This window comes from Myodes glareolus, chromosome 3 (genome assembly GCF_982192425.1).
Source record: "Myodes glareolus chromosome 3, mMyoGla1.1, whole genome shotgun sequence".
Taxonomy (NCBI): Eukaryota; Metazoa; Chordata; class Mammalia; order Rodentia; family Cricetidae; genus Myodes; species Myodes glareolus.
Window position 1 is genome coordinate 102,911,924 of NC_142028.1, and position 27,105 is coordinate 102,939,028.

The following is a 27,105-nucleotide window of genomic DNA, read 5'->3' on the forward strand; positions in this document are numbered from 1 at the left end:
TGGGCCACATATATTTGATAAATTAAGCGGTCACTTCAGATCCTCGAAAAATATTATAGAAAATAATTAAAAACTGAGAAGATGATGCTCTCGTGCACCCTTAAGCCTAAACAACATGAAAAGATTGAATCACACAATACATTTCTAAATAACCAGTACAAATCTAGCCAGAACCTGACATGACTCTCTGGCAATGGAAATGCTTCTTCTACCCCATCTGCATACACACTTGGGGGATAAAGCCCGGAATAGTTGACTTACACAGACAGTATGATCTATAACTTCCCAAAAAACAAGAAGGAAAAAGTCACTGCCCCTTCCAGTAGAGGCAATCTTCTCCTTAGGAAGATATGACTTCAAGATAAAAATAAAGATTATTAGTATCAGAGAGGGGAGGCCTTCTTTAGGAACTGATTTGTTCCTCAGTGTGAGAAATCCAGGGAGTCAAAATAAAAATGTTTCCTACAATAAATGTCTAACAAAAAGCAAACAAGGCTTTTTCCACCCATATAAATGCAGTCTCTAGCACAGTATTTCCCCACAAAACAAATCCGTTGATGGATAAATGAAAAAATGAATGATGTTGATAATTCCGCCACCATCTATCACAGGACTTTCTCTGTAAGGAATAGTAAGTTACTATTTCTGGATTTAGGAGCCACACACTGGGAAAGTATTACTGTTATAACATGAGGACTGTGTCCCTGTAGCATGGAAACAGTCCAGACCAATACATAAACAAATGGATATGCCTTTAGTCCAATAAAAATTTATTTGCAAAAGCAGATAGTGGACTGGATTGGATCAAGTAGCCATTGTTCACCAGTCCCTGGGACTATAATATGTTATTGTTAATTAAAGACAACTTTACAATTAATTTAAGTGGTTGCTCTGAAAATGCCACTTATAATACACTGTCTGATACAATGGATCTAGTGCAATGGCTAAGAGTCCTGATCGCTAACCAGCTCATAGGTGAGAGTAACTACTAATAAGAAAGTCAGATTTTTAGGAGGTGTGGCTCTGGAAGTTTCAGTCCAACCTGGTCTCACTGGGAGTTCTGAGCTACCAAAGGCTACATAATGGTACCTGTTGCAATAACACAAAAGAAAATGAGCAAGAGGAGGAGTAGGAAGAGGAGGAGAAAGAAGGAATGAAGGAAGGAAGGACAGAGGGAGGGATGGAGGGAGGGACGACTATACTTGGAGTTAAAAAACACTAAAGTGCATTAATAGATTCATCGTAGAACTTCTGAATGGGTAGGAAATTGTAAGTGAGGCAATAAGCACTAGACTTTACTAGAATAGTTCCAATATTGGGAAATTTTATTGTCCAACTCATAAAGAAGTCAAATTGACCATGGATTCTAAAACTCAGTATTTGATTGCACTCTTCCACTTACAAGAAGCATAAAGGTAATGTCAAATTTCCTCTCACACTTGAATCTTAAAGATGAGAATACTATAATTTCTAAGCTTTCTCTTATAGAAAGACTAGATTTTAATATGTTGAATACACAAACACAACTAAATAACACCACTAAAATGTTTTAAAATCCCCCAAAGTTCTGATAGTTTTTATATTATTTGACAAAACACCATTTTAAATTATTTGCACAGACTAAATACTCTATGAAAAAGCTTTCACTGTAGTTAGACGAGGTTAAATCCTAAGAAGTAGAACAAGTTAAGGATAGCCAATATTTTCCTAAGACTCAAAATTATTTGTCTATTTTCCATCAGTCTGAGGAGTACAGACTGAGCGTTGTAATGTCCCAATACTAAGCTGGGGCACTGGCGTGATGGAGAGAAGAAAGCAGTGGTTGCTCGAATTTCCTTCATATCCTCAAGAAGCTTCCGGAACATGCATTACAGAGCTCTGGTGGAGAGTAATTGCATAAGTCTGAATTATACAGAGCGAAAAATAAGAAGGAAGCTGATATCAGATAGGTGATCGTGGAGGAGATAATATCAAAGAGCAATTACATACCCAACATTGCTAGATCCTGGTCATTTACAACACACTGCTTCAACTGAACAGGAAAATTTGAGATCACAGCATAATGTAGGACAGTGAGGAATTATTTCTGCTAATGCAATATTTAAAAGAGTCTTGAAAACTTTTACAGATCAGCATCTAACATAACTTTGACGGTTGTGACCGTCTTATTTGCTAATATATACTAAACACTGCAATTTAATATAAAGCTATTAAAATACTAAGTCTATACTGTGAGATAAAATATCATTGCAAGATTTACAATCAACCATTTTATAAAATATATAGATGTCTTTTTCCATTCCAAAAGATAGATACATATTTTTTTCTTTTAGAAACTGCATTTTCATTTTACTTTCTCCCCAGTCCTATCAAAATACATTTTCATGGGTGAAAGCCTGCTATGGATCACCTGTTCAATGTCCCAACCACAAAAATGTGCATACAAATCAAAACTATTTTTCATTTTCTAACACCATAAGACTTTGGTGCTTCTTAAACTAAGTTGCACAATGGTCACACAATGCAGACATAAATATATTGCAGACATTAAAAATTAATCAATGGACAGAAAGGGTTAAAAGTCAGAAATGGCAATGGTGTGAGCAGAAATGGTGAGTTGATTTTAAACTGCTTTTCCAGGTTGGTGTTTTCAGTGCTCCTTATTCTGGTGCTGTGGGTGACAGCAATGAACCAGAAACAGCTGACAGCGAGTGGAGGTCGGCTCACTTTCATAAAGAAAGGTCGGTTGTGACAAGGAGAATGGAGAATGAGAAAGAGAGTGGTCTCGTGTAGATAAACAGTGAAGCTAACGTTCTGAAAATGGAGTCCGTTTAAAGAGTCATAACTGCCCATCCCCAGGGAAATCATTCAGTCTTGGGCTAGGATGGCTCACCTGGTAAGAACATTTACCTCCCTTGTGGATGATCTAGGTTTAGCTCCCAGTATCCACACCAATTGCTCACAACCAATAATAACTCCAGTTCCTGGGAACCCAACATGCTCTTGCCTCCTTGGGTACCTGTACACAGGGTACACATAATCTCATGTAGGCACACATACAAACACATAAATAAAAATAAATAAGCAATACTCCTTTAAAAGAAAGTCACTTACTCTCACAGACACAGCAGCTTGTAGACCTCTCCTTTAATGAACTGTTTTCTGCAAATCATAAATGCTGACATCTTATACCCGAGTCTTTCAAGAGCACAACAAAACCAAACTGCTCTTAAGCAAATACCAAAAGTTCAAAATTTTAACTTTCATAAAAATTCTACAAGTCTAAGCAAGCTATTGATGCCATCCTAAATTATTCTCAATAACCTGCAATGCAACAGAGCATCTTAGAAAGCAGCAGGAAAACATCTGCGCTACAGCAGCGGTGAAGGCGCCATCTGACAAAACATGCGGCAGCTGCTGACAAACAGGAGAGGGAGCAGACTGACTTCCAGGAGTCTATTCGCCGTGGACAAGAGTGTTAAAGATGGGGAATGGAACACGAAGGGAGAGGCCAGACAAACAGGAAAGGGAAGAAAACAGGCCTTACCATCCAGCAGAGAAGGGAGACGATGAAAGCCGTCAGACTGGCGAGAAAACCCCACTAGTGGGCTTTACTACTTCTCTATCTAAATTTTCAGATAAAAACATTTTGTTTAAAGTCCTCATTTATTTTTTAACTAATTAATGTATACAGAAAAATACTTCTTTCCATAACACAGTTTAAATGTAATTATATACTTGCCAAAAAAAAATCACTAATAAAAGCAAATAAGTAACTAACAAAAGAACTGTAAGGATTAAGAAATCAATTATCAGGATGCATCCTATAAAAATAACAGTAATAGTAATAACCAAACTCAGTATCCCACAATCTGAAGTTCATTAACTATATTATGCCCATGTGTTCATTCAATTAGATGCCAAAATAGCCTACCAACACAGTGTTGTGCCCCTGAAAAAAATGATAGTTATAAACAACAATTTGGAGGGACTAGGAAGGTGGCTCGGGGTAAAGCACTTTTCACAGAAGTATGAGGCCCAGAATATTGATGTACAGCATCCATATGGGCAGAGCAACCAAGGTGAATCCCAGTATTTACTCTCAAAATAAAGACAGAAGCTCTCCAAAGCAAGCTGGCTGAACTGGCAATCTCTGGATTCAAGGAAGAAATTCTGACTTAATATTTAAGGTGGAAAGTAATAGAGGAAGACACCCTATATCAACCTGTGGACTCCAAATGCATATACACATATATGGTTGCAGACATGCAAAACACACACATGTACATGTGTGAACTCCACACAGAGTTACAAAAAGTCAAGGGAGAATGCATAGTATCATCATACACTATGTTTAATTTCATTGTATACATAGCAGTTATGATTTTTAATCTTTTCTTGATCTCCTCTATAATTTCTGGTTTTTTCAGCTTTGGTGGTTTGACTGAGAAAGGTCACCCATTATCTCAAGCACCTCAACATTTGGCTCTCAGTTGGTGCCACTGTTTCGGGAAGGTGTAGGTGGTACAGCCTTGATGGAGGAGGTACACATCACTGGGGGAGACTTCTGAGGTTAAAAAGTCTCCCTCAAGCTAAGTTTGTTCTCCCCTTGTTCTGTGCTTGCATCCCTTGATAAGCGTTCTCCGCTCCCTCCCGTGGCTGACACTGCTCTGGAACAATAAGCTCAAATAAACTCTTCCTTCTGTAAGTTACCTTAGCCATGATCTTTGTCACAGCGACAGAAAAGTGACTAGTACAGGTGGTACCAGGAGTCCGAGTTGTTGGTGTGAATAACCTGACCATGTTCATTTTTGAGGACTGTGGAAGATCTGGAACTTTGGACTGGAAAGCAGGTGGACGCTATCAGCAGCCCCTGAGGGTCACGTTATGAGAAGCTGGAAAGACAGCAGTGCTAAGAGAATGCGGCACTACACAAGGGGTTTCAGAGAGGAAGCCAAGCATGAGGAAAATGTCTAGAAGCTTCTTGTGTGGTATTTTGGCAGACTCTGGATGCCATCTGCCTGTGTCCTAAGAACTTGTCTGAGTCTCAATTTAAAAGCAAGGATCTAATACCTTTGACAAAGGCTAATTCAAGGAAGCATAATATGAAATCTCTGGTGTGGTTGTATAACGTAGGTTTGCAATTTATAAAGATAGGTATTCCAATATATAACAGTTTAAGGAAAAGAAGACCAGCATCCACTAGACAATGTTGCAGATGAGCCTTGTGCTGAAGGATGTAAGCTTAGTCACATTAGGAGAGGCCTTCAGCAGGAGGCTGCCCTCAGAGCAAGTGTCCACCTTCAAACTTGTGAAAGAAGAAGGCTGAAGGCCCTGTCTGCTCCTAGAAAACAACTGAATAACAGCACTGCTGCTAACAGAGCTCAAGGTGGCAGGGCCCATCCTGAGCTGGCAGCAGAACTTGGCAGTGCTGTTCACATGATGCTGGCTTTGGAGGCATAAAGAACGCAGAGTAAAGAGGTCATAGAATCTTATTCCATAGTTTCTGAGAGCCACTGAGGTCAAGCAGCATGTGGCAGGGGAGGCCTTGGTTGAAGACTCTGGGAGAGCAAAAGACCCTGAGAGGCCAATGCATGCCACTGTGAAAGAGAACCGTGGGCTGTAATAGAAACTGCAAGAAGTTAGACATGCTAAAGTAATCGATGACCTGCTAAACTTCACAAAGGAGTGGGACCCATTTAAGAAAGAGATGCATGTCACAGGCAGCAAAGTCGAAAGGACAGAGCCCTTTAACACTGGACATTGAGCTGTCGGATCTGGGCTCTGTACTGCTGACTTTCAGTCTTGTTTTGATCAGTATTTTCTCATGATGCGCCCATTTCTCCCTTAGGTGATAGTAATGTATATTCTGTGTCATTATATATTAGCAGTATATAATTTGCTTTTTATTTTATTAGAATTACAATTAAGAAAATGCCTGGAGTCTTAGAACTGAGACTTTGAGCTGAGTCCCGGGCACTGAACACTTGATCCCCAGCTGGTAGCACTACTGGGAAGGTTCCGTGGTGCAGCTGTGCCACTGTGCCACCGAGGACACGATTTGAGAGTGAAAGCCTCTGCCACTTCCAGTTCATTGCTTTCTTTTGCTTGCAGTTCAGGACCAGGTTCTGAGCTTCCTGCTCCAGCTGCCATGCCACCCCGCCATGATGGCTGTTAACCCTCTGGAACCACAGCCTGAATAAACTCTGCATAGTCTATGTGACCTTGGCCATGGTGCTTTAGCACAGCAACAGACAAGTGACTAGTACAGAGACCACACACATATAGTACCTACTACATAGAGTACTTTAACAGAAATATACATGCCTTTATGACTCTGATTTTACTTTAATTAAAATAAATTATTTGGTTTCCTATATCTTACATAAAGCTTTGTACATGACATCTAACACTACTGTAGTTTTGGAGTTATATTTGGCATAGAGGCCACTCTTTCATAAGAACTGACATTTATGGTTTCCCCATCCTTCTACTTAAATTTTATTTTACAGAGAAACATGAAAGTTTAAAATAGTTATTTGTACTTTTCAAAACAGTGTTAAATGTTTTATACCACGCATGGGAAACATAGTTCCAACGTTATGTACTATTTTACTGACAAATACATTCTCTGCTCCTCCTTCCCAAAAATGTAAGCCAAGACTAATTCCTGTGACATCCTAAGCACACATCTGCTGGTAAATACATAACCCATAACCATACACAAGAGAAATAGTGTGTGCGTGTGTGTGCGCGCGTGTACATGCGTGTGAGCGCACACACACACACACACACAAATTAAGGTAAGTAAATGGAAAAAAAGATTTTCCATTTCCTATAAGACATTAAGAACAGCATCCTAGAAGAGGACCCTTAGCATCTGACTCCTGGAAAACTCTATGCTATGCACAAGTCATACACCTCATACTGTATGGTTCACTTACACGAGATGTCGAAACTAGTAAAGCTATAGAGATATTTGTGATGATGATATTTCATTGCATTTTAATAAATAAAGCTTGTCTGAAGATCAGAGAGCAAAACAGCCATCCTGGTCAGCCTTACAGACCAGGCACACCTTTAGTACCAGTAGCTACATTAGTTTGTCATAGAAGCCAGGAGGAGCATGCCTTTAATCCCAGCACTCGGGAGGCAGAGGCAGGTGGATCTCTATGAGCTCAAGGACAGCCTAGTCTACAGAGTTAGTTCCAGGACAGCCAGGGTTGCTACACAGAGAAACCCTGTCTCAGACAGACAGAGAGACAGACAGATATATAGATAATAGATAGATAGATAGATAGATAGATAGATAGATAGATAGATAGAGAGATAGATAGATGGATGGAAGGAAAGAAGAAAGGGAGATCAAGTCACAGAATGAAGAGAATGGTGGAAATACTTTGAAAATAGCCTTAAATCTCCTCATCTAACTATTATATACATTCATTCTATATGAATTCTATGTATATTGTATACAGTCATTGTACATATTGTATATAATTTTTTCTTCTGTTAGTTAGAGCATTCTTTTTTATTTAGACAGAAAGGGGAAATGTAGTGATATTTCATTTGTACTGTAATAAGGTACAATGACTATATACAACATACATAGAATGTCTTTATGGTACCTTTCTTTGAATAAATGTCTATCGAAATTCACAATCTCATTCTGAGGACTGCTGGAGGCAGGATCGCCATTTTGAACTGAGGTAGAGCTAGGAGCCAGGGGCTGACTGTTTTGCTTTTCTGACCTTCACGCTGAACCCCAATATCTGATTCTTATTTTTAGTAATCGTGTTACAGATAAGAAATAGGACACTAGTTATATAAGGCTGAGAGTCAGGGTACAAAGATGGAGGTGTTCTGGGGTGATAGCTTAGAAGAAAGGAGATTCCTTTGGGAATGATTAAACTGGTTCAAATCTGGCTGTTATGGTTGTAATATGGATATAATAAAAAAACTATGTATTTTAACTGAGTGAAATGAATTGTGTGTAAATTTAATTTCAAAAAAGCTAATTTTCAAAAAAAAGCTATCATAACTCAGGGCAACTGATGTTTCATAAGTTCAAACCTCACTTGTGCAACATTAAACCTCAGAGTGACCTTCTTTATTTAATCAAGGGAACAATCCATCAAGACATTACAATTCCACACAAATATACCACAAAATCAGTGACATGCAACTTCATAAAGCAAATGCTCCTAGATTTTTTAAAAGCAACAGATACACTCCCAACAAATTAAGAGTGCAGAACTTCAATGTTCTGCCTTTCCCAAATAGACAAATCATGAAACAAAAACAAAGAAATGGTAGAGCTAATCAAATAAAATCCAAAATTCCAAATCAACAGAATGGAAAGAAAATACAAAAAACCAAATTCTTGTTATACAATGAAGGCAATCCTAGGAGGGGAGATGTCTAGCTCTAAGTGCCTACATCAAAAGACCAGAGAGAACCCACAGAACCAACTTAATGATGTAACTTGACACCTTAGAAAAATATGAACAAACAACACCTCAAGACAGTAGGCAGGGAAATACAACAAAGAGCAATACAGAAATTAATGAACTAGAAACAAAGCAAACAATACAAACAATCAATGAACCTAACTGCTGGTTCTTTGAAAAAATGGAAAGAAAGAGATCCAAATTAATAAAACTAGAGTTGATTAAAAAAACAGCGATAGCACAACAGACACCAGTGAAACCCAGAGGATTAGAAAGACACATAACAAATCTATATTCCACCAAACAGGAAATGAATTAATTTTTTATTGCACATAGTCTACTAATGCTAAACCAAGAAGACATAATGAGATGAAAAGCAATAACCTTCTAACCCCCCCTCAAAAAAGAGCAACACTGATAAATGAGTTCATACAAAACTAACAAACATCTGTACATCATAGAAAACCATTATTTCAGTGAGGAGGCAGAGTAAAGAATGGGAAGATCCTTATTTGACATAGGGTTAATGTCTAGAATATATATCAAACTCAAAACACTAAATACTAAGAAAATAGCCAAATTTTAAAATAGGGATATGGAACTAAATAGAATTCTCAAAAGAAAAAATACAAATGGCTAAGAAATATATATTAAACAAATATCTACAGATCATTCTTAATATCTATATTTAATAAACATATTCATATTTAGATATATTATATAAATATATTTAGTGTTATAAATTTATAAGGTGTTAGCCGGGCAGTGGTGGCGCACGCCTTTAATCCCAGCACTTGGGAGGCAGAGGCAGGTGGATCTCTGTGAGTTCGAGGCCAGCCTGGTCTACAAGAGCTAGTTCCAGGACAGGGACCAAAAACTACAGAGAAACCCTGTCTCAAAAATCAAAAAAAAAAAAATTTATAAGGTGTTATAAATTAAGTTAGTGTAAATATATAGAGATAGAGAGAGAGAGTGGAAGGGATCTAGTGTTCAAAGTTAAGGGAAACATAAAATAAAACTACTATGGAATTTTTTTATTCCAGTCACAAAAATTAAGGTCAAAAAAACAAATGAAAAAAATGCATGTACCAGGTGAAAGAAGAAAAGTTAATCATTGTTAGTGAGAGTGCAAACTGGTTTAGCTACTATGGAAATTAGTATGGAGGTCCCTCAAAACCTAAACCAAACTGTACCACTCCTAAACATACACCCAAAGAACTCCATAGTTTATTGTAGAAACACATGCTCATCCATGGTCATAGCTGTTCCATTCACAATAGCCAGAAAATGGAAACAGCCTAGATGTCTATCAACTGATAAATGGGTAACAAAAATATGGCTCATATATACAATGTAATATTCAGCTGTAAAATATAAAATTATGAAACTTACAAGTAAATGGATAGGGCTGTACTGAGTTGTTCTGAGTGAGGCAACCCAGACATTGAAGACAAACGACATTTAGTATCTCTAAGATGATGTCCTAATTTTTGCATCTTCAGATGAAGAAAGCAGTCATAGGGTGGAGTGGGGTCTTCCAAGGAGCGAGGATGGACAGATCACCAACACATAAAGGGGGAAGGGAGAAGAGTGGGGAAGAAAAGGCTGAGTAGGGTGAGAACTCTGACAGTGGGGTGAAAGCAGCAATTTTCATAATGCTGAAAGTTCTAGGCCAGCCAGGGCTCCATAGTGAGAACCTGTTTCAGAATAAAGTGTGAAAACTGGGAGGGGGCATGAAGTTGTGAGGAAAAGAAGTAGGGGAGATGGAAGGGAAGAAAGTAGGAATGGATGTGAAAAACTTGATATGTATTATGAACTTCTCAAACAACAATTTTTTCTGAATCTTTCGTTGGAGATAGACTTTTTTCATATAATAAATTCTGATTACAGTGTTCCCTCCCCAAATTCCTCTGAGATCCTCCACAATGCCCCTTACATCTGAATCCACAATCTCTCTGTCTCCCTTAGAAAACAGGCATCTAAAAAATAATTATAAGATAAAATAAAAGCAAATAACTCAATAGGACAAATAAACAAACAGTAGAAAAAGAGGCAAAGAAAAAACACAAGAAACACATAGATGCGTAGACACATTTGCATACATAGGAATCCCATAAAAACACAGAAGTGAAAGCCATAATATATACTCAAAGGACCTGTGAAAACATAATAAAATAATTTTTGCATGAATAATGCCATGACTAAAGATAAACTGTTAAAAATCACATCTCTATCCTCCCCCCCTCATCCCCGGTGTGTGTGTGTGTGTCTCTGTGTGTGTTTTAATAGGTATTACAGGTGATTTCTGTTTCTTCTTTTACCAGGTTCCACCAATATGGGACACCTTACACCAAAACCATCGAGGCGACAGCCCACGGGTAGGGTGGAGATAGTCAGAGTAACAACCCCAGACTAACAAGTGCATGTGCAAGGAGATCTCTGTGGTCCCCAATAAGAAATTCCGTCACAAGATGATAAGCCATATCACATATCAGATGAAGCCGATCCACGGGTCCTGTGAAAAGTGAATCCATCCAGTGCAGAGAGAGGAGAGGGAGGAGAAACAGGAGAGACAGTCCTGGATCATGGGTAAGGAAGACCCTAACAATAAGAAATGCAAGTCACTGAGTCTACACCACTTGGGGCAACTTAGAAGTGTGCCGCTATAATATTTTCCATACACCTGAGAACAACCAAAAGGAAAAACAGGTACTGGGGACTAGAGAGGCGGTTCCATGGTGAAAACACATACTCACAAAGAGTCTCTATGTTCAGTTCCCAGCATCCATATCAAAAGGCTCACAGCTGTCGACCAGTTCCAGCTCCAGGGAAAATCCAAAGCCTCAGGCCTCTGTGGACACATGCATTCACGTGCATATACTTGTACACAGACAAATATATACCATAAAAAAAAAACCAGAAAGGGGCTGGAGAGATGGCTCAGCGGTTAAGAGCATTGTCTGCTCTTCCAAAGGTCCTGAGTTCAATTCCCGGCAACCACATGGTGGCTCACAACCATCTGTAATGAGGTCTGGTGCCCTCTTCTGGTGTGCAGACAGAATATTGGATACATAATAAGTAAATAAATAAATATTATAAAAAAACAGAAATAAAGCTTTCAAAAGAAACACATCATGATAAGTCTGGGTATTGGCAATTCTTTCTATAATGGGTTAAACAGCACATTTTCAGCTCATGTTCCATAATGAACACTGCTAACAATCCCTTAGCACTTCCTTTTAAACAAAACATTCATCATTAACATACAAGTGGATGGGAGTGTCTGTGTTGCTCTAACAGTTTATTTGGAAGCAGTAACAAAAGGAGAGTACATTCTTGTTTAGTTTGTCTAACTTCAGTTATTTCCGAGACCAGCACACTCAGCTAGGTGGATGCGTCACCGTTGGGTTTTGATGGTCATCGAGAACGTCCTACACTAACCATCACAGTCAGAGCTGGAGGGCCTGAATACCTAGCACAGTCACTGGACCTGATTCATGTCACAGTGCCAGCCACACTCTCCAGGAAACATCTACACTATCACTTGGCAGAAGCACCTGGGTCAGGGGAAGCACAGCAATTGTAACAGTGCATTTCAGCTTTGAATTCTTTTAGACTTCCTCTTATGACACAGGATTTCACCTGCTAAAACATTTGCAGGGCTGAAGCTAATAAGACCAGAGAAATCTAACAGGAGGCATCAGGATGTTGGCTGCATTTACCTAGGTTGGCTTTGGTTTACAGTTATGAAAAAGAAATAATGGCGACTTGGACATTTCCTTTGACTCTATTCATTGTAACTTCAAGGCTGAAGCAAAACTAGACAGCAGCTTCACACAGGAACAAAGAACGGGCACATTGCTACACTAGCTCTAGTTTCAACCCTCAGCAATATAGCCACAGAGTAAGAGCAAGGCACCTAGGATAAGAAAAACACACTTCAGGATAAAGACTCCTCCCAGAGGAGTGCCTAGAGGAGCCAACCTAAGTCCAGAGATGTTCTGGGGTCCCCCAGTGTCACATTCGCACGCTACAAGAAAATAATTACAAATTTCTGGTGCAAAGAATAAGAAATGGATGAGCTCTCCTTGCATTTTCTCTTGAAGCTGATCCTCAGAGAACTCTAACCAAATTATCAATAATGCCCACTGTTAGCATTGTTACAGGAGATTCAAGACCTAGTAACACACACTGGAAGAAAAAAAAAGGGGGGAATTCAGTTACAGGGATCAGTCATGTTTTCCAAAACAGTATCGAGGCATTTATGAAAAGCTGACAGATCACACGGGAGAGTACTCAGAAAGAGTAGCAATCTAAATCATTCAGGCAGCAGCTCAGGTGAAAAGAACTGCTGGGGCTGTAATTACACACAGTTGGAGCAGCAACCCCATTCCAAAAACCTAGCTTACGGAAATATTTGGAGGATGTGTTGAATCTTAACTCTAAGATTAAAACAGCAGCACTGCATATGTCAGAAAGAAATATCCACTACTCATGGACCAGTGAAAGGGCAATACAAACACTCTACAACAAAGTTCATACAGTTATTAAACTATGTATACAGATATACAAAGGCATGTACAGTGAGTATCATAAAATTAAACATGAAACATTCTTTGAGCTACTTCTACGTAATGACATTATGGCTTACTTTTTGCTTCTAAGTTTTTTTTAAATTTATATTTTCTGATTTTTAAATAAAAACCATGTGCTACCGAATAAGAGAACATTTAAAACTCAATATGCATAATCAAAAGAGTAGAAAGCATTGAAATAGTGAGATAAAATGAATAAGGATGTTCATGGCTGATCCAAGGTGTCTCATAAATAAATAGATGGTAACATTTCATACTGAGCTGATCCTTCTATTTAAATTAGAAACAGAGATAAAGAAGCGAATATGCACCAAAACAAGCTCACAGCTCATGAACATGGGAACAAACATTTAGTGCCAATTAAGATGCTAGCATGTGATAGAATACCATGGGGCACACTGGGAGGAACACAAAACTAAGGAGTCAGAAAATTTCATACACACACACACACATACAAAAAAAAATCACTGAACAAGTCAGCAGTGCTTAATCTTCACTGTCAACTTGACTGAATCATAATCACAGAGAAGTCGTGTTTGGGTATGTCTATGAGAAGTTTTTGTGTCTATGAGTCCAGAGAAGTTTAAGGAAGAAGGCTCACCCTGGGAGCTGAATGAAGAAAATAAAAAAGAGGGAATACTAGCATTCCACTTCCTGGTCTGCCAAGACATGCAGCCCAGGTCATACACTCCCACAGCCTTCAATTTCAGCATGCCTTCAATGCTGTGGTGAACAATACCTTTACAAACCTTGACCGAGAACAATCCTTCCTGTCTCAAGTTGTGGGGTACTTGTTTACTGCAATGAGGGAAAGCAAACAAACAAACACTAATTCCTCCACATTAATATCATTAACTAGAAAATGTCTCACTAACAGTAGACTCTGTGATGGCATTCTTACACTAGTACAAATTCCCTAAATTTCCAAAGCAACTTATATTCCTGCTTTCTAAGATCTTTTACCACAACAAATGGGTAAGTTCTTGAGACACCCCTTTGTTTAAGATCTTGAATTTATTAGACTAGAAGTTTCCTAATGGCTAATACATGTTTATCATTGTACCCTTGTATCTTTAAAGTCTTAAAGCTCTTTATGCATAGTAGACAAATTTAGTTAATTGAATTAACATAACTGTAAGAACATAAATTTAGACTCTTAGTTGGCTAGATAAGTATATGAATTGTCCTACTGTGCAGTTCTTACAAATAATACTGTTGTAAACATTTTGTGTCTATGCACAAATGCTTTTGCACAAACACATTTTCACTTATTTTGACTATATTACCAGAAATGGGATTTTTGGGTCACATAATAAGTCATTCAATGATTAAATTTTGAAGAAATTAGGGATAGGAAAGATGGCTTTGCAGTTAAGAGAATTTCTTGTACTTGCAGAGGAACCAAGTTCAATTTCCAGAACCCACATGGTGACTCACGGCCATCTGTAACTTCATTTCCAGAAATGCTGACCATCTGCTGGCACTTGACATTACCAGGCACATACATGGTGGAGAAGCAGGCAACACACTCATATGTAAAATATAAGTAAATCTCAAAAATTATAAATGAATAAATTTTGAAGAGGGTGGAGCTCTAGATATCTTGTCTGATCTCAGGTTGTCTTCACTGTACATTGGAATCAACTACTCATAATACTGATAAATACCTGCAAGCTACCAAGTCAAAGTGAACTAAAATTTTAGGTAGTTAAAATGGTCTCCCCAGCTCCCAATAATTCCTCTCCAATTATTTTCATTTCTAAGCTGGCAGCCATTATTAGTAAATATTTTTGACACTATGAAAGTAGTGCTAAGAGGAAAGTTCATAGCACCAAGTGCCCACAAAAAGAAAATGGAGAAAGCTCACATTAGAGACTTAACAGCACACCTGAAAGCTCTAGAAAAAAAAAAGAAGCAGACTCACCCAGGAGGAGTAGAAGACTGAAAATAATCAAACTGAGGGCTGAAATCAACAAAATAGAAACACAGAAAACAATTCAAAGAATCAATGAAACAAAGAGCTGGTTCTTTGAGAAAATCAACAAGATTGACAAACCCCTAGCCAAACTAATCAAAAGCCGGAGAGAGAACACTCAAATTAACAAGATCAGAAATGAAAAGGGGGGCATAACAACAGACACTGAAGAAATTCAGAGAATCATTAGGTCTTACTACAAAAAAAGAAGGGGAACACTCATCCATTGCTGGCGGGAATGCAAACTTGTACAACCACTTTGGAAATCAGTGTGGCAGTTTCTCAAAAAAATTGAGAGTCAACCGACCTCAGGATCCAGCAATACCACTCTTGGGAATATATCCAAGAGATGCCCAATCATACTACAAAAGCATTTGTTCAGCTATGTTCATAGCAGCATTATTTATAATAGCCAGAACCTGGAAACAACCTAGATGCCCCTCAATGGAAGAATGAATAAAGAAAGTGTGGAACATATACACATTAGAGTTCTACTCAGCGGTAAAAAACAATGACATCTTGAATTTTGCATGCAAATGGATGGAAATAGAAAACACTTTACGGAGTGAGATAACCTAGACCCAAAAATATGAATATGGTATGTATTCGCTCATTAGTGGATTCTAGACATAAAGAAAGTACATTGAGCCTATAGTTCACGATCCTAGAGAAGCTAAGTAATAAGGTGAACCCAAAGAAAAACATATATAGATCCTCCTGAAAATTGGAAGCAGACAAGATCGCTAGGCAAAAGTTAGGAGCATGGGGGTGGGGTGGGGGAAGGGAAGAGGGGGAGAGAGAAGGGAGAAGGGGAGGGTCGGAGGGAGCTTGGGGGAGTTGGAGGGTTGAGGTGGAGAAAGGGCAGATACAGGAGCAGGGAAGAAGATATCTTAATTAAGAGAGCCATTTTGGGGTTGGCAAGAGGCTTGGCTCTAGAGGCGTTCCCAGGTGTCCATGGGGTTGTCTCCAGCTAGGACCATGGGCAGTGGAGGAGAAGGTGCCTGAACTGGCCTTGTCCCATAATCAGACTGATGGTTATCTTGAATATCACCATAGAACCTTCATCCTGCGATGGATGGAGATAGAGACAGACACCCACATTGGAGCACTGGACTGAGCTCCCAAGGTCCACTTTAAGAGCAGAAGAAGGGAAAAGATGAGCAAGGAAGTAAGGACCACAAGGGGTTGGTCAACCCAATGACACAGTGTGCCCAATCTAATGGGAGCTCTCAAATCCAGCTGGACTGGGACTGAACGAGCATGGGATCAAACTGAACCCTCTGAATGGGGCCGACCGAAAGGCCAAAGATAATGGCACTGAGATTTGTCTCTTAGTGTGGGAGAATTATCTGTATTCTGTCAATCATGTATTTGAATAAAACGCTGATTGGCCAGGGAGGAAGCATAGGCGGGTCAACCAGATAGGAAGTAGAGGCAGGGCAATGAGAACAGGAGAAGGCTAGGAAGGAGGAAGTCAGTTCCTCCATTCCTATCCAGACCACAGAGAAGCAAGATGTAATCTGCCCCGCTGGAAAAGGTACTGAGCCACATGGCTAACACAGACAAGAATTATGGGTTATCGTAAGATGTAAAAATTAGTTAGAAAGAAGACTGAGCTAATGGGCCAATCAGTTTATAATCTAATGTAGACTTTGTGTGATTTTCTTTGGGACTTGCTGACTGTGGGGTACCAGGCAGGACAGAAACCCCAACAAGCTAGCTTGCCTTCATCACTACAGTATCTACTGCATGTACTGGCTTTTTGGGATCCTAGTCTATTTGGATGCATACCTTCCTAAGCCTGGATGGAGGGATGGAGGGGGGAGGGCCTTGGACTTCCCACAGGGCAGGATACCCTGCCCTCTTAGGACTGGAGGGGGGGGGAGCGGGAATTGGGGAGCAGGAGGGAAATGGGAGGAGGGGAGGAAGTGGAAATTTTGAATGGTATTATTTATAAAGCAATAAAAAATAAATAAAAAAGAATGAAGAGATAAGCTGGGGAGGTATTGTGATCTCTGAGATTGGCAGAGACATGTGGATCTCTGAGTTCGAGGGCAACCTGGTCTACAGAGGAAGTTCCCGGACAGCCATGACCACACAGAGAAACTCTGACTAGAAAATAAGAAGAGGAAAAAAAAAAAAAGAATGAAGAAATAGATGAAGTTTCATTCATTCCTTGAGAGAACACAAAATAGAAGGCAGGAGAAGCTCAGTGGCTTGCCACTCAAACATAAGGACTAGAGTGTGGATTCTTAGCATCCATGTAAATGCTGGATATGCAAGTCAGTCCACTTATAACCCCAGTCTTAGGAAGATGGAGTCAGCATATCCTTAGAAGAAGATAGCTAGTTTGATTAGACAAATTTCTCATCCTATGGGTTGAACTGAGAAACACTGTTGTGATATAGGTGTAGAAAAAATATGAAAGAGACCTGACACCAACGCCAGAACTACACACACATAAACACATATGAACCCCCATACACATATTCATTTATACACATATAAGCATACAGTAAATTGGAAGTATAGGAATCATGGGAGATGGTAGAAGGGGAGGAGGAAAGAGGAAAGGAGCAAAAAAGAATATACAGCTCAATAAAAATAATATTTTTTTTAAAAAAAGGAGTAACAGTGTTAGGAGGGGTGATTGATCCAGATTAGCATGGGGAAATTTGACTGCCTTTCCATAATGGAGGTAAGGAAGGTGATGCCTTAAGTGCAGATCTCCTGATGCTACCCTGTCCTGTGATTAAAGTCAATGGGAAACTACAATAACTCAATTCGGGTACAATGACAAAGGGCCCAGAACTCCAGGAATGTAAGGTATGGGTCACTCTTCCAGCAAAAGAGCCAAGGCTTGCTTGAGATGGAGAGATGCTGGAGATGGAGAGAATATAGAGTGAGTAGCAGAGGAGGGTCACTATAAACACTGGCCAAGACCATGGGACCAGCTGCAGAAGCACTGTAACCTGAGTGTCATACATTGTTAATGCGTTTGTGCAGATATTTTCTTTCCTCAATTTCTTCATCATTTAATATAGCATCAATAGAGATACTGTCAGTGGTTATCATATTTAAGTCATGAGATAGTTTAAGAATGCCCCTCAAGGAATACTACCACCTGTTCTAAAATATATAATGTGCTTGTGGTTACACATTGAATAGTTATAGGATGTGAGGCATAATTATGACCTAGCTGTTGCTTTCATTTAGAAATTAAGCACAATATAAAGAGATATGATTCTGTGTCAAGTTGACAAAAGGTGAAATTGTGATGAGGATTCTTGGTAGTCAACTTCACTATATCCGGAGTTAATCACCCAAGCAGCTGGGCACATTGGGAGGAACTTTTAGCTAATTGGCTTACTTGAGATCATAAGACCCCTCCCCCAAATCTGGACTACACCTTCTGGTGACAACCTATGTAAAGGACATGGAAGACGGAGCACTTGCTCTTTGCCTGTTACCCTTCTTCTCACTGGCAAGTTAATAAATCCTGCTGCTGAACATTCCATCACCAATGTTAGAGCCTACTTCACCAAGATTCCAACTTATATTTAGGACCTGCTGGTCTTAGACTTTCTATCAAGAGACAGTCTTTATTGGACTTAGCTGGACCACAGTCTATAAACCAATCTAATAAATCCCCCCTACACAGACACACAGACACACACAGATATATAACTGCGTGTATAAATACATAAATATTTATAAGTGTATATACACACACACACACACACACACACACATATTCATTCTATCAATTCTGGTCCTCTAGAGACCCTGCTTAATACAGTGGACTACAACAGAAAACATGTTCCTTTGATATAAGTACAGGTCAAGAAAGCACCAATCCAGAGAAACATGAATATTTAACTTCTCTTTTAAGAAAAAGGCAAAATAAATAAAACTTTTCCTCATATTCTAGGGGAGACTATGCAGAAGCCATTTAGAGACTGCTCTTGACAACAATCTGAAAATATCATTATTGAAAACACAAGACACTAAGGAAGTCACCAAAAAAAAAAAAAGCTAAATCTACATGTCATTTCTGGATCTTTTAATCAGTAACCTCGGCTCTTCAAAACCATTTGGGGAATCTCCTTGACATGAGAAACCACTTCCATTCATTTTTCTACAAGGTCCACAACTTAGCTAGAGGACCTGACACACAAATGAAAGAAGAGGAAATGTAGTCTGGTTCAGAGTACAAATACAACACAGATGAAAAGGGTCAGTGACATCACTGCATCTGACTGTAGCTCTATCATTAGAGACCAAAGTCATATGACCCTGTCAATTGTTTAAGCAAATAAATTCCTCAAACGACAATTTACATAAGTAGAGGCCCAGTGCCATGGCCCTGAAACAAAAGGGATAGTGCCTCAGAGGACATCTTACTCACCGGCCAATTTAGACCTAAGGCATAATGCATTCCATTATGCTCCTGTGAGAGTCTAAGGGGGAAAGATCCACAAAGAAAAAGAAAACTCTGTAAAGCATCAATGCAACCTAAATCACAAGGAACTAGCGCACACTCAAATTCAAAATACAAAACTATGTTTACAATGATACCCAGTGAAGAAAGTCATTTTCTGTTGGCTATGAAAAGTCTCTCAAAGGCGACAGCCAACACCATTTACAGAAAATGAACACACTGTGCACTCCACAGCCTTCTTTCAGGAAGAGGCACTCTGTAAATGCCTGCACAATGAAAAGACTTACCAATGTCTGGTCATCTTAGTTCCAAATATTTCTTAAGCAAGTTTACTTCCTTCTAGAAATTACAATGAATGTGATTTGAATCACAGAATCAAGGTTAAGTCTAATCTGGGGTCACTCAGGTTTATAGGTATGAGTTTCTTGGTGATATTTTCTGCGCGGGAGATAAAAGGTAAAACACCCCAGTCTATATAAGTGCTATATAGACATTTATATAGCAAAGAAATAAGTTTAGACACATCTGAGATGGCATTTGTGTGAAAAGCATGGTTTTATGCCATTTGAAGGCAGGTGAAAAGGTTTTGAAATAGCCTTGCTAATTTCTTGGAAGTTACCAAAACAATGCTTTCAGTCACATGTCAAAATCCAAAGCCTTTCAAACCATTAACACTATTTACTCCTGTGCTGCCCTCCTTCATTGATAGCCTTTCTATATCCGATGTCCTCATTTAGCCCCCAAAGGAAAACCCACTCCATGTATAAGCTTAAACCAATGGATTTTACTCGCCGGGATGGCAGAAGGGTACGACTGGCATCATTTTAGTCACATCATCATTTCTAGTTCATTGGGAATTTATTCAAATGAACACAGCTTGCAACCACTGAGTCCAACTCCTCTGATGCTAGCTGGCACCATTAAAACTCTCCCAGTATTCAGCCTGTGTCATCTTTTAAAGAATGCTCTCCATGCATGACTGAGGGCTTAGAAACTCCCGGCTGGACACCCTGTACAGCCTCCACACTCACGCACATACTACTCGAGTCTGCTATGACCATCAAACCATGATTCTGATTCAAGTAAGGAAATTCCTCATAAAACTTCTATAAACACAAAATGCATTTTAAAATGAGTTACAAGAACACACAGAGTGGAGGGAGTGCCTGAGTGTGATACCTTCTAAGGGTGAGGTGTTGCCAAAGACCCTAACAAATCTGAGACAGGTAGAGGGCAAACGGCAGAAGACTGGGAGTTAAAGAGCAGAAGCAAAATCAGGAAGTGATAAAATACCAAGACCTCAATTTTAAATTTCTCTTCTGTAGGTTTTGATATAGAACTCAGTTTTCCATAATCTCTGAATATTTTCTTTAAAAAGTAAAAACAACCAATTAAAAAGTGGTGGGAAGCTAAACTAGCCTATTTCAAAAGAAACACATTATTTTTATTTCCCCGTACTTTCCATACATGGCTTGTGAGTACTGAATAGTAACCATTATATAAGTATAACACATCCGGTTAAAATTTTACTTCAAAAATAAGAAACTATATTTAAAAACCTACTTGAAGAAAGGCAGAGTAAATGTTATAATATCCACAAATGTCTAATAAAAGGCCAGTTCCTGCTGTCCTTTTAAAGTTAAAAATAAAACCAAACTACAACTTTCAACTGCAAAGAGTCATTGTGTAGGATATAAAAAGCACAGCATGGAAATAGATTCAAGAAATGTACAAAAAGAGTTTTCATGCCCAGAAAGAACTGAAGGCATCAAAAAAAAAAAAAAAAAAATAGGCCCCAAGCTACAAATAACAGAGGGCAGTTCAAAAAAACCAGCAAATCCACTCTTTAATGCATAGCAAATTAAACTTAATCAACTCCTCTGCAAGGTTACACGGGCAATCCACCTTTAAAAGTCTCCACAAACAAAACGAAGGAACAACAAAGAGGTTCCAGATGCAATAAATACAGAATCCACAGTAGACGACAGAAGCCTTACTGTACACAGCTGAGAAAACCTGCCATGGAACAATGGATCACATTTCCATACTAAATTATATTTACCACGCTAAAAATGCTTAGACAACATGCAGGATTTCTATTGGGCATTTTTATATCACACTAACTCCCTAAAACCTTTCAGACCTGCTGGGTTCCATTCAAAATTGTTCCTACCCCATGGTGTGGTAAAGGAGATCCTAGACAAAGGGTTAGGATGATGGGAGAGAGCAAGGACAACTACCTTCAACCAGGGTTTCCGAAAATAAATAAATAAAAGAGAATAAAATAGCCCAAACATAGCCTTGGCGCAGGGGATCTCAGGGGAAATCACTGCTGTGACAAATGGCCTGAAATGAACTCTTCCAGCGGTCAAGAATCCCCAGGAAAGGCCCCTCCCCTCCTTATCTATTGCTCAATTGTACAATACTCTTCTTTGAAAATATAACAGCCCAATGGGGCTGGGCAAGATGAAAGAGCTTTTCTTGGTGATTCTGAAACGCCTATTAATTTTTGCCACAACAGACTCACAGCTGACTAAGAAAACACAGGCTAGTATGCCTCCCATCCCCATCTTAAGACCTTAAGAGGAGTGTTCAGAGTGAATGAGACTTCTTTCAGAATGGCTTTATTTCTGCACACACTGTTTTTTTTTTCTCATTTAACCTTGGGCAGCCTGCTCAGACTTGGAGTTATCTTCATATTTAACGTTTTAGATGCAATAAGTGTTGACTGTCTAAACTTTGGAGATTTCAGGATTTATTCACGACTGCTTTGGAGCACTCTACGAATGAAGGAGAAAACTTCAAACTGTTCTAAAGTTCCTCAAACTTTACAACAGTTGGTAAAGCAATATTACAGAAGGAAAAGAACAAACTCTAGGAAACTAAAGAACATGCAGACATCCACATTGTCATGCACCTCCTAGTAAATTGGTGGGTGAGAATTTCTAGTATTCAGTAAATATCAGTTATGTTACAAGACTGTTATTTCACCCAAAATGAAATTCTATATTCCTATATCACAAAAAGGAAAATTTTGTACTAGGCATCCAAAAAATATTAGCTAAGAGAATATTATCTTAAAAGAAATATACGAAGTCAAAGTCAATGTATTAGCAGTCTTAAAGAATGAATAAGTATCTGCTTTCTAATTCCAAATGACATTAGCATCTTTCTGGTCAGTTGAGATTTCTAGAAGCTTTGCTATGTTTTTTGTTTAGCCAGTTAGAGCCACAAAATACATAATGGAAGCATTACTCTGAGACACTTGGCATTTGAACAGACTCTATTCTTCTAGAAATCTGTCCGTGGTAGACATGCAAATGACTAAGCAGCAGTAATTTTTAAGATGAACCTGACTCCACTGATGACAAAAAAAAAAAAAAGTTCATCATTTAGACTTTCAAAGCCAAAGACTTCATTACCTGCTGAGCTTAAGGGGGTAAAGAGTGACCTCTTGCACAGAAGCAAGGTTTGGAAAGCTCTTGAAATTCAATTTTAAATGGTTTTCGAGGTGATGTATTTTCTCAAATCCAGGGTTTCTCAGTTTATGTTTCAATCTTTATTGATTTATTCCATTGTCTCAGGCTATCTTTCTAAACTCCTAATGATATTTGATAATCAAAAACCTGAAGAGTAATAGACAGACAAATTAGGACCAAATGCCTCTAGGAAATAGATTTGGAACTATGTTGAGTATTGTCTACTCATGAACCTGGTGATTACAGTAGTGTTTCTTAAATATTATCAATTAGAAAACAGATTAAATGGGAATGAATGCTGACTTCTTAGGGTAGCACACGAACCCCTCAAAAAAACGTTAGCCCCAAGTTACTAAATATTAAATACAGCCTGGAAAGAGATGCTGAATTAAGTAAATGCCATGACTTTAGCATCCATCACAAGACAGAATAGTAGCAACTTCACAATGAAAACACACAAGCATAAAGTGTGAAAAGCTTTACATAAAATAGAAAGAGATACTACTCTGATTGGGAGTAGGCTTACTCCTACATATTTAGATGAACATAAAGCTATTCCTATCCCAATTATAACAAATCAGATGAGGTCTATTTGGGGGGAGGGCAGAGTGTCCTAGACAGAGCTTCTCTGTAGTAAAGAGTCACAACATTAAAAAGGCTGAGAACCTTAAAGTAAGAAAGGCTGAAAACCACTCCTCTAAGAGAACACTGGAAATGCAAAGAAAGACAGTATTATCGTGGGATCAAATTTATTTTTATAAGAAATGGTTTACGTTAGAGCAAAGATTTAAGGTTAATTATTCAGCAATTCCAAATAGGATTGCTTTAAGTATACAATGAAGAAAATACAGCTGAACTGGTGAGAAAGAAGATATTGTTGAAAAAAATCCTTATCATACAAGGTCAAGGAAAAGAAAAAAGAACTATAAAGAATCTCTACATAGACTCTACCTAACTGGGCACCATCTAAACAGAGGCAAGGCAAATACCAACAGAGCAGATATTAGTCTGGGGTCTCCCTGAATGTACGCTCCTTCTATCTCCATTTGAAGCATAAATATGACTAAGTGAATTAACCAAAGGACATATTCTTTGTATGTAGTTCTTGGTACTTATCAAGCATATTTTCATGACAGCCTAAAAACAAAGATTTCTTCTACCATACCAGACGAAGTTTTTCCTATCTTCAGTATGAACCACAGTTAGTAATGATATCTTAGATAAATGGTTGAGAAAACTCTTTGTCAAACTCTGGGCATTTCACAAAAGTTAAGCATTGACAAGCTTGAACCTGATGCTAAAAGGAGGGAATTGGGGAGGGGTTGGAATTATAAGAACAAGAAGACTAAATTACTATTTTGTTAAAGGAAAGTTAATGGGAATAAAAATGTAAAGGAAATACTTCAAAATGGCAAAAATGGCCTTTTGAAGGGGGGAGTAAATGATGCATTGTTTTCACAATGCTGATGTTAAAAAATTTGTTTAGGAATAAGATCTAGCTATTGGGAAAGTGATAAAACTGGTGTAAAGAAAGCACTTCCAATGACGCGTGACTGACTGAGGTAACAGAAAAGTAGAAGTTCATAGTTCAGTGAGCAGTCACCTGCTGTATCAGTCTTGTGATGGTCTAACGACCCTACACCCACAAGGTGGCAAACCTGAAATAATTATTCTGAGGACACACTTTACCGAGCAGGAACTATATTCACTGTTTGAAGAAGGAAGCATTCACACAGCACAGACTAATCTCAAACCAAGATGCAGAGTGAATGCTGAAATTCTCTAGGAAGTTTATTTTCCTATTAATACCTATACTGCACTTGTGGAATAGGCATAGAAAGTGTTTAACACAAGGACCTTAACATAAAAACACTCAATTTTGTTATGTGTCTAATTATACTATTTTCATGATCATCAACCATGAATAGCTATAATCTTTAGAGATCTTAAAAACTGTAGTAGGCAGACTCATCGTGCCCAACTACAGTCAAACCAATGGACGATCTTTGACGTGATTATTCTATTTATTCAAAACAGTAAACATTCTATTTGATACACTGTCACTCTGAGAATAGTTTAATTTTCAGGCAATAATTTGCAAGTCCATTCTGCTACGCACCCATCTGCCCAATCTAATCATCAGGAAGGGAAGATTCCTTTGCCAGCCTTCAAGCCAATCACGATTTATTCAGACTACACAAATGCCACTGACCCATGGCTACTTCTTTGCCTTCACTGATTATAAGGGCCTTTAATCGGAAAATTAAAAACTAAACACATCCAACAGCTCTGTAAACAGCTCCTCAACTTAATAAAATAAGAACAAAAAACACCAAAAATAGGGTCTTTATTGAGTGTCAAGCTGTGGACTCAAAATCCCTCTGGAGTGAAACAAACAAACAAACAAACAAAAACATGAAGCAATCCTTTCTACCTACCCTCTGCACGCACAAATCGCAAAATACTGAAATTACCACTTACCCAAATCTGATCTTACAGTCTTATAAAATAGCTTATGAGTTATACAAAACCATTCAGAAATGCCTACCTCAGCCTGGCAGAGTGCATGAAGGCCTTGTAACACCAAGGCGGCTGGGGTAGCTTGATCGGGCTTTGTGCATTCATTCAGCACCTGAGAAATGGCTGCCAACATATCTGCACCATGTTGATAGGGCCTACAACAAATGACAGTTTCAATCAAAATAAGATTCAGAGAGTTATTATTATTTCCAGCTCTTTGGACTACAATGAAAGTATTAATTTTTTTAACCCATGTACCTACTAAAGATTCACCTTCAAATAGTAACAACACATGTTCTTCAAAATCTTCATATTATGATTATTTCTGCTGTAATTTAATATTCATTTTTATACAAAAGTTAAAAAAGAAACTTTTGCAAATTTCTGCACACACACATATCACACACACACACATACACACACTCATCCACATGTACATGCGTATGTGCAGGAACACACTTGTGGGGGTGGGTACCATTTCCCCTGCAGGTTTACTTGCCCATGAAAGAACACATGGAGCCCAAAAGTTAATATCTAGTCTGTTTCCTCAGTCACTCTCTGACCTATATTTTCAGACAAGGTCTGCCCCTGGACCTGGAGTTCACTTTTAGCTAGATGGGGTGATCAGAAAATCCCAGGGATCCAACTGCCTCCACTCCTCTTCCACTGGGTTAAACACACGGACCACCATGTTCAGCTTCTATGTGGACACTGGGGATCTAAACTCAGGTCCTCAGGCTTGCATAGGACCTTACCCACTCAGACAGCTATGATTCATGGTATGGATGCAAAAAGGGTGATTATATTGCCATCACCATGATAATAAAGATACTAATACAAGTGATAACTGTGTCCCTACCCCACACCAGGCACCTCTCCTACCTCTTCCACATATATTATGCCACCCAGAACACCTTTAACCTAACAACTGTTTGATCTATTCTCAGAAAGCCTCAAGGACATAATACTTGTCTCTAATTAACAAATTATCAATAAAATGAAAATGCCTGACAGGATTCTTCTGTCTCATTGTCCCACAGAAGGAAATAATTTTCCTAAACTGGATAAAAAGTAACATATTTGAGAGTACAAAAGAAAAGAACATGAGTAAGATTTTAAGACTGATCTGGTCTGATAGCCAACCTTTCCCGCACCCCAACCTTCTGTGGAAAACAAGAATGTCAGTGCCTTGTCTCTGAAATCTGTTTTATGCCAAAATTTTAATAAAATCCAGACACATGGGTCTTGGATTACATAAGTGTAGCTTTTTTGTACCTTAGACTGTTATTGTTTTATGTTAACAGATAGGCTTAGAAAAGAGACAGAACTCTTAGAATTTAGAGTCTTATACATTCTGACTCAGGATTTTACTGGAAACAGGAACCTTTCATGTAATCAGCAATGGTGTCAACCTACTACCCACCCTGAGGACGCTTCATTTATACCGGGGACGTGGATAGAAGACAGAGAATATTCACAGAAATTCTACAAGACCGCAGTCTAGCTCGTGAGAAGCTACTGAACCAGGAACGATGTCAAATGCACGCAATCTAGTTCCCCTACAGTTTTACCTCGCCCCATTCAAGGGAGGAAGAGAAGAAGAAAAGAAACGCTAGCTAGGGGAGCTTTGCTTGTGTTGTTTCAT

At 38.7% G+C, this 27,105-nt stretch overlaps 1 protein-coding gene across 1 annotated transcript in view; it reads right to left on the minus strand.

Annotated features, from left to right (window-relative positions):
* Positions 1-27,105, minus strand: part of Focad (focadhesin) — a 297,602-nt gene that overhangs the window by 135,682 nt on the left and 134,815 nt on the right. The window contains exon 15 of the mRNA XM_087904862.1: positions 25,489-25,615. Within this exon, the coding sequence (XP_087760988.1) occupies positions 25,489-25,615 (127 nt within the window). The remainder of the gene's footprint in view (positions 1-25,488; positions 25,616-27,105) is intronic.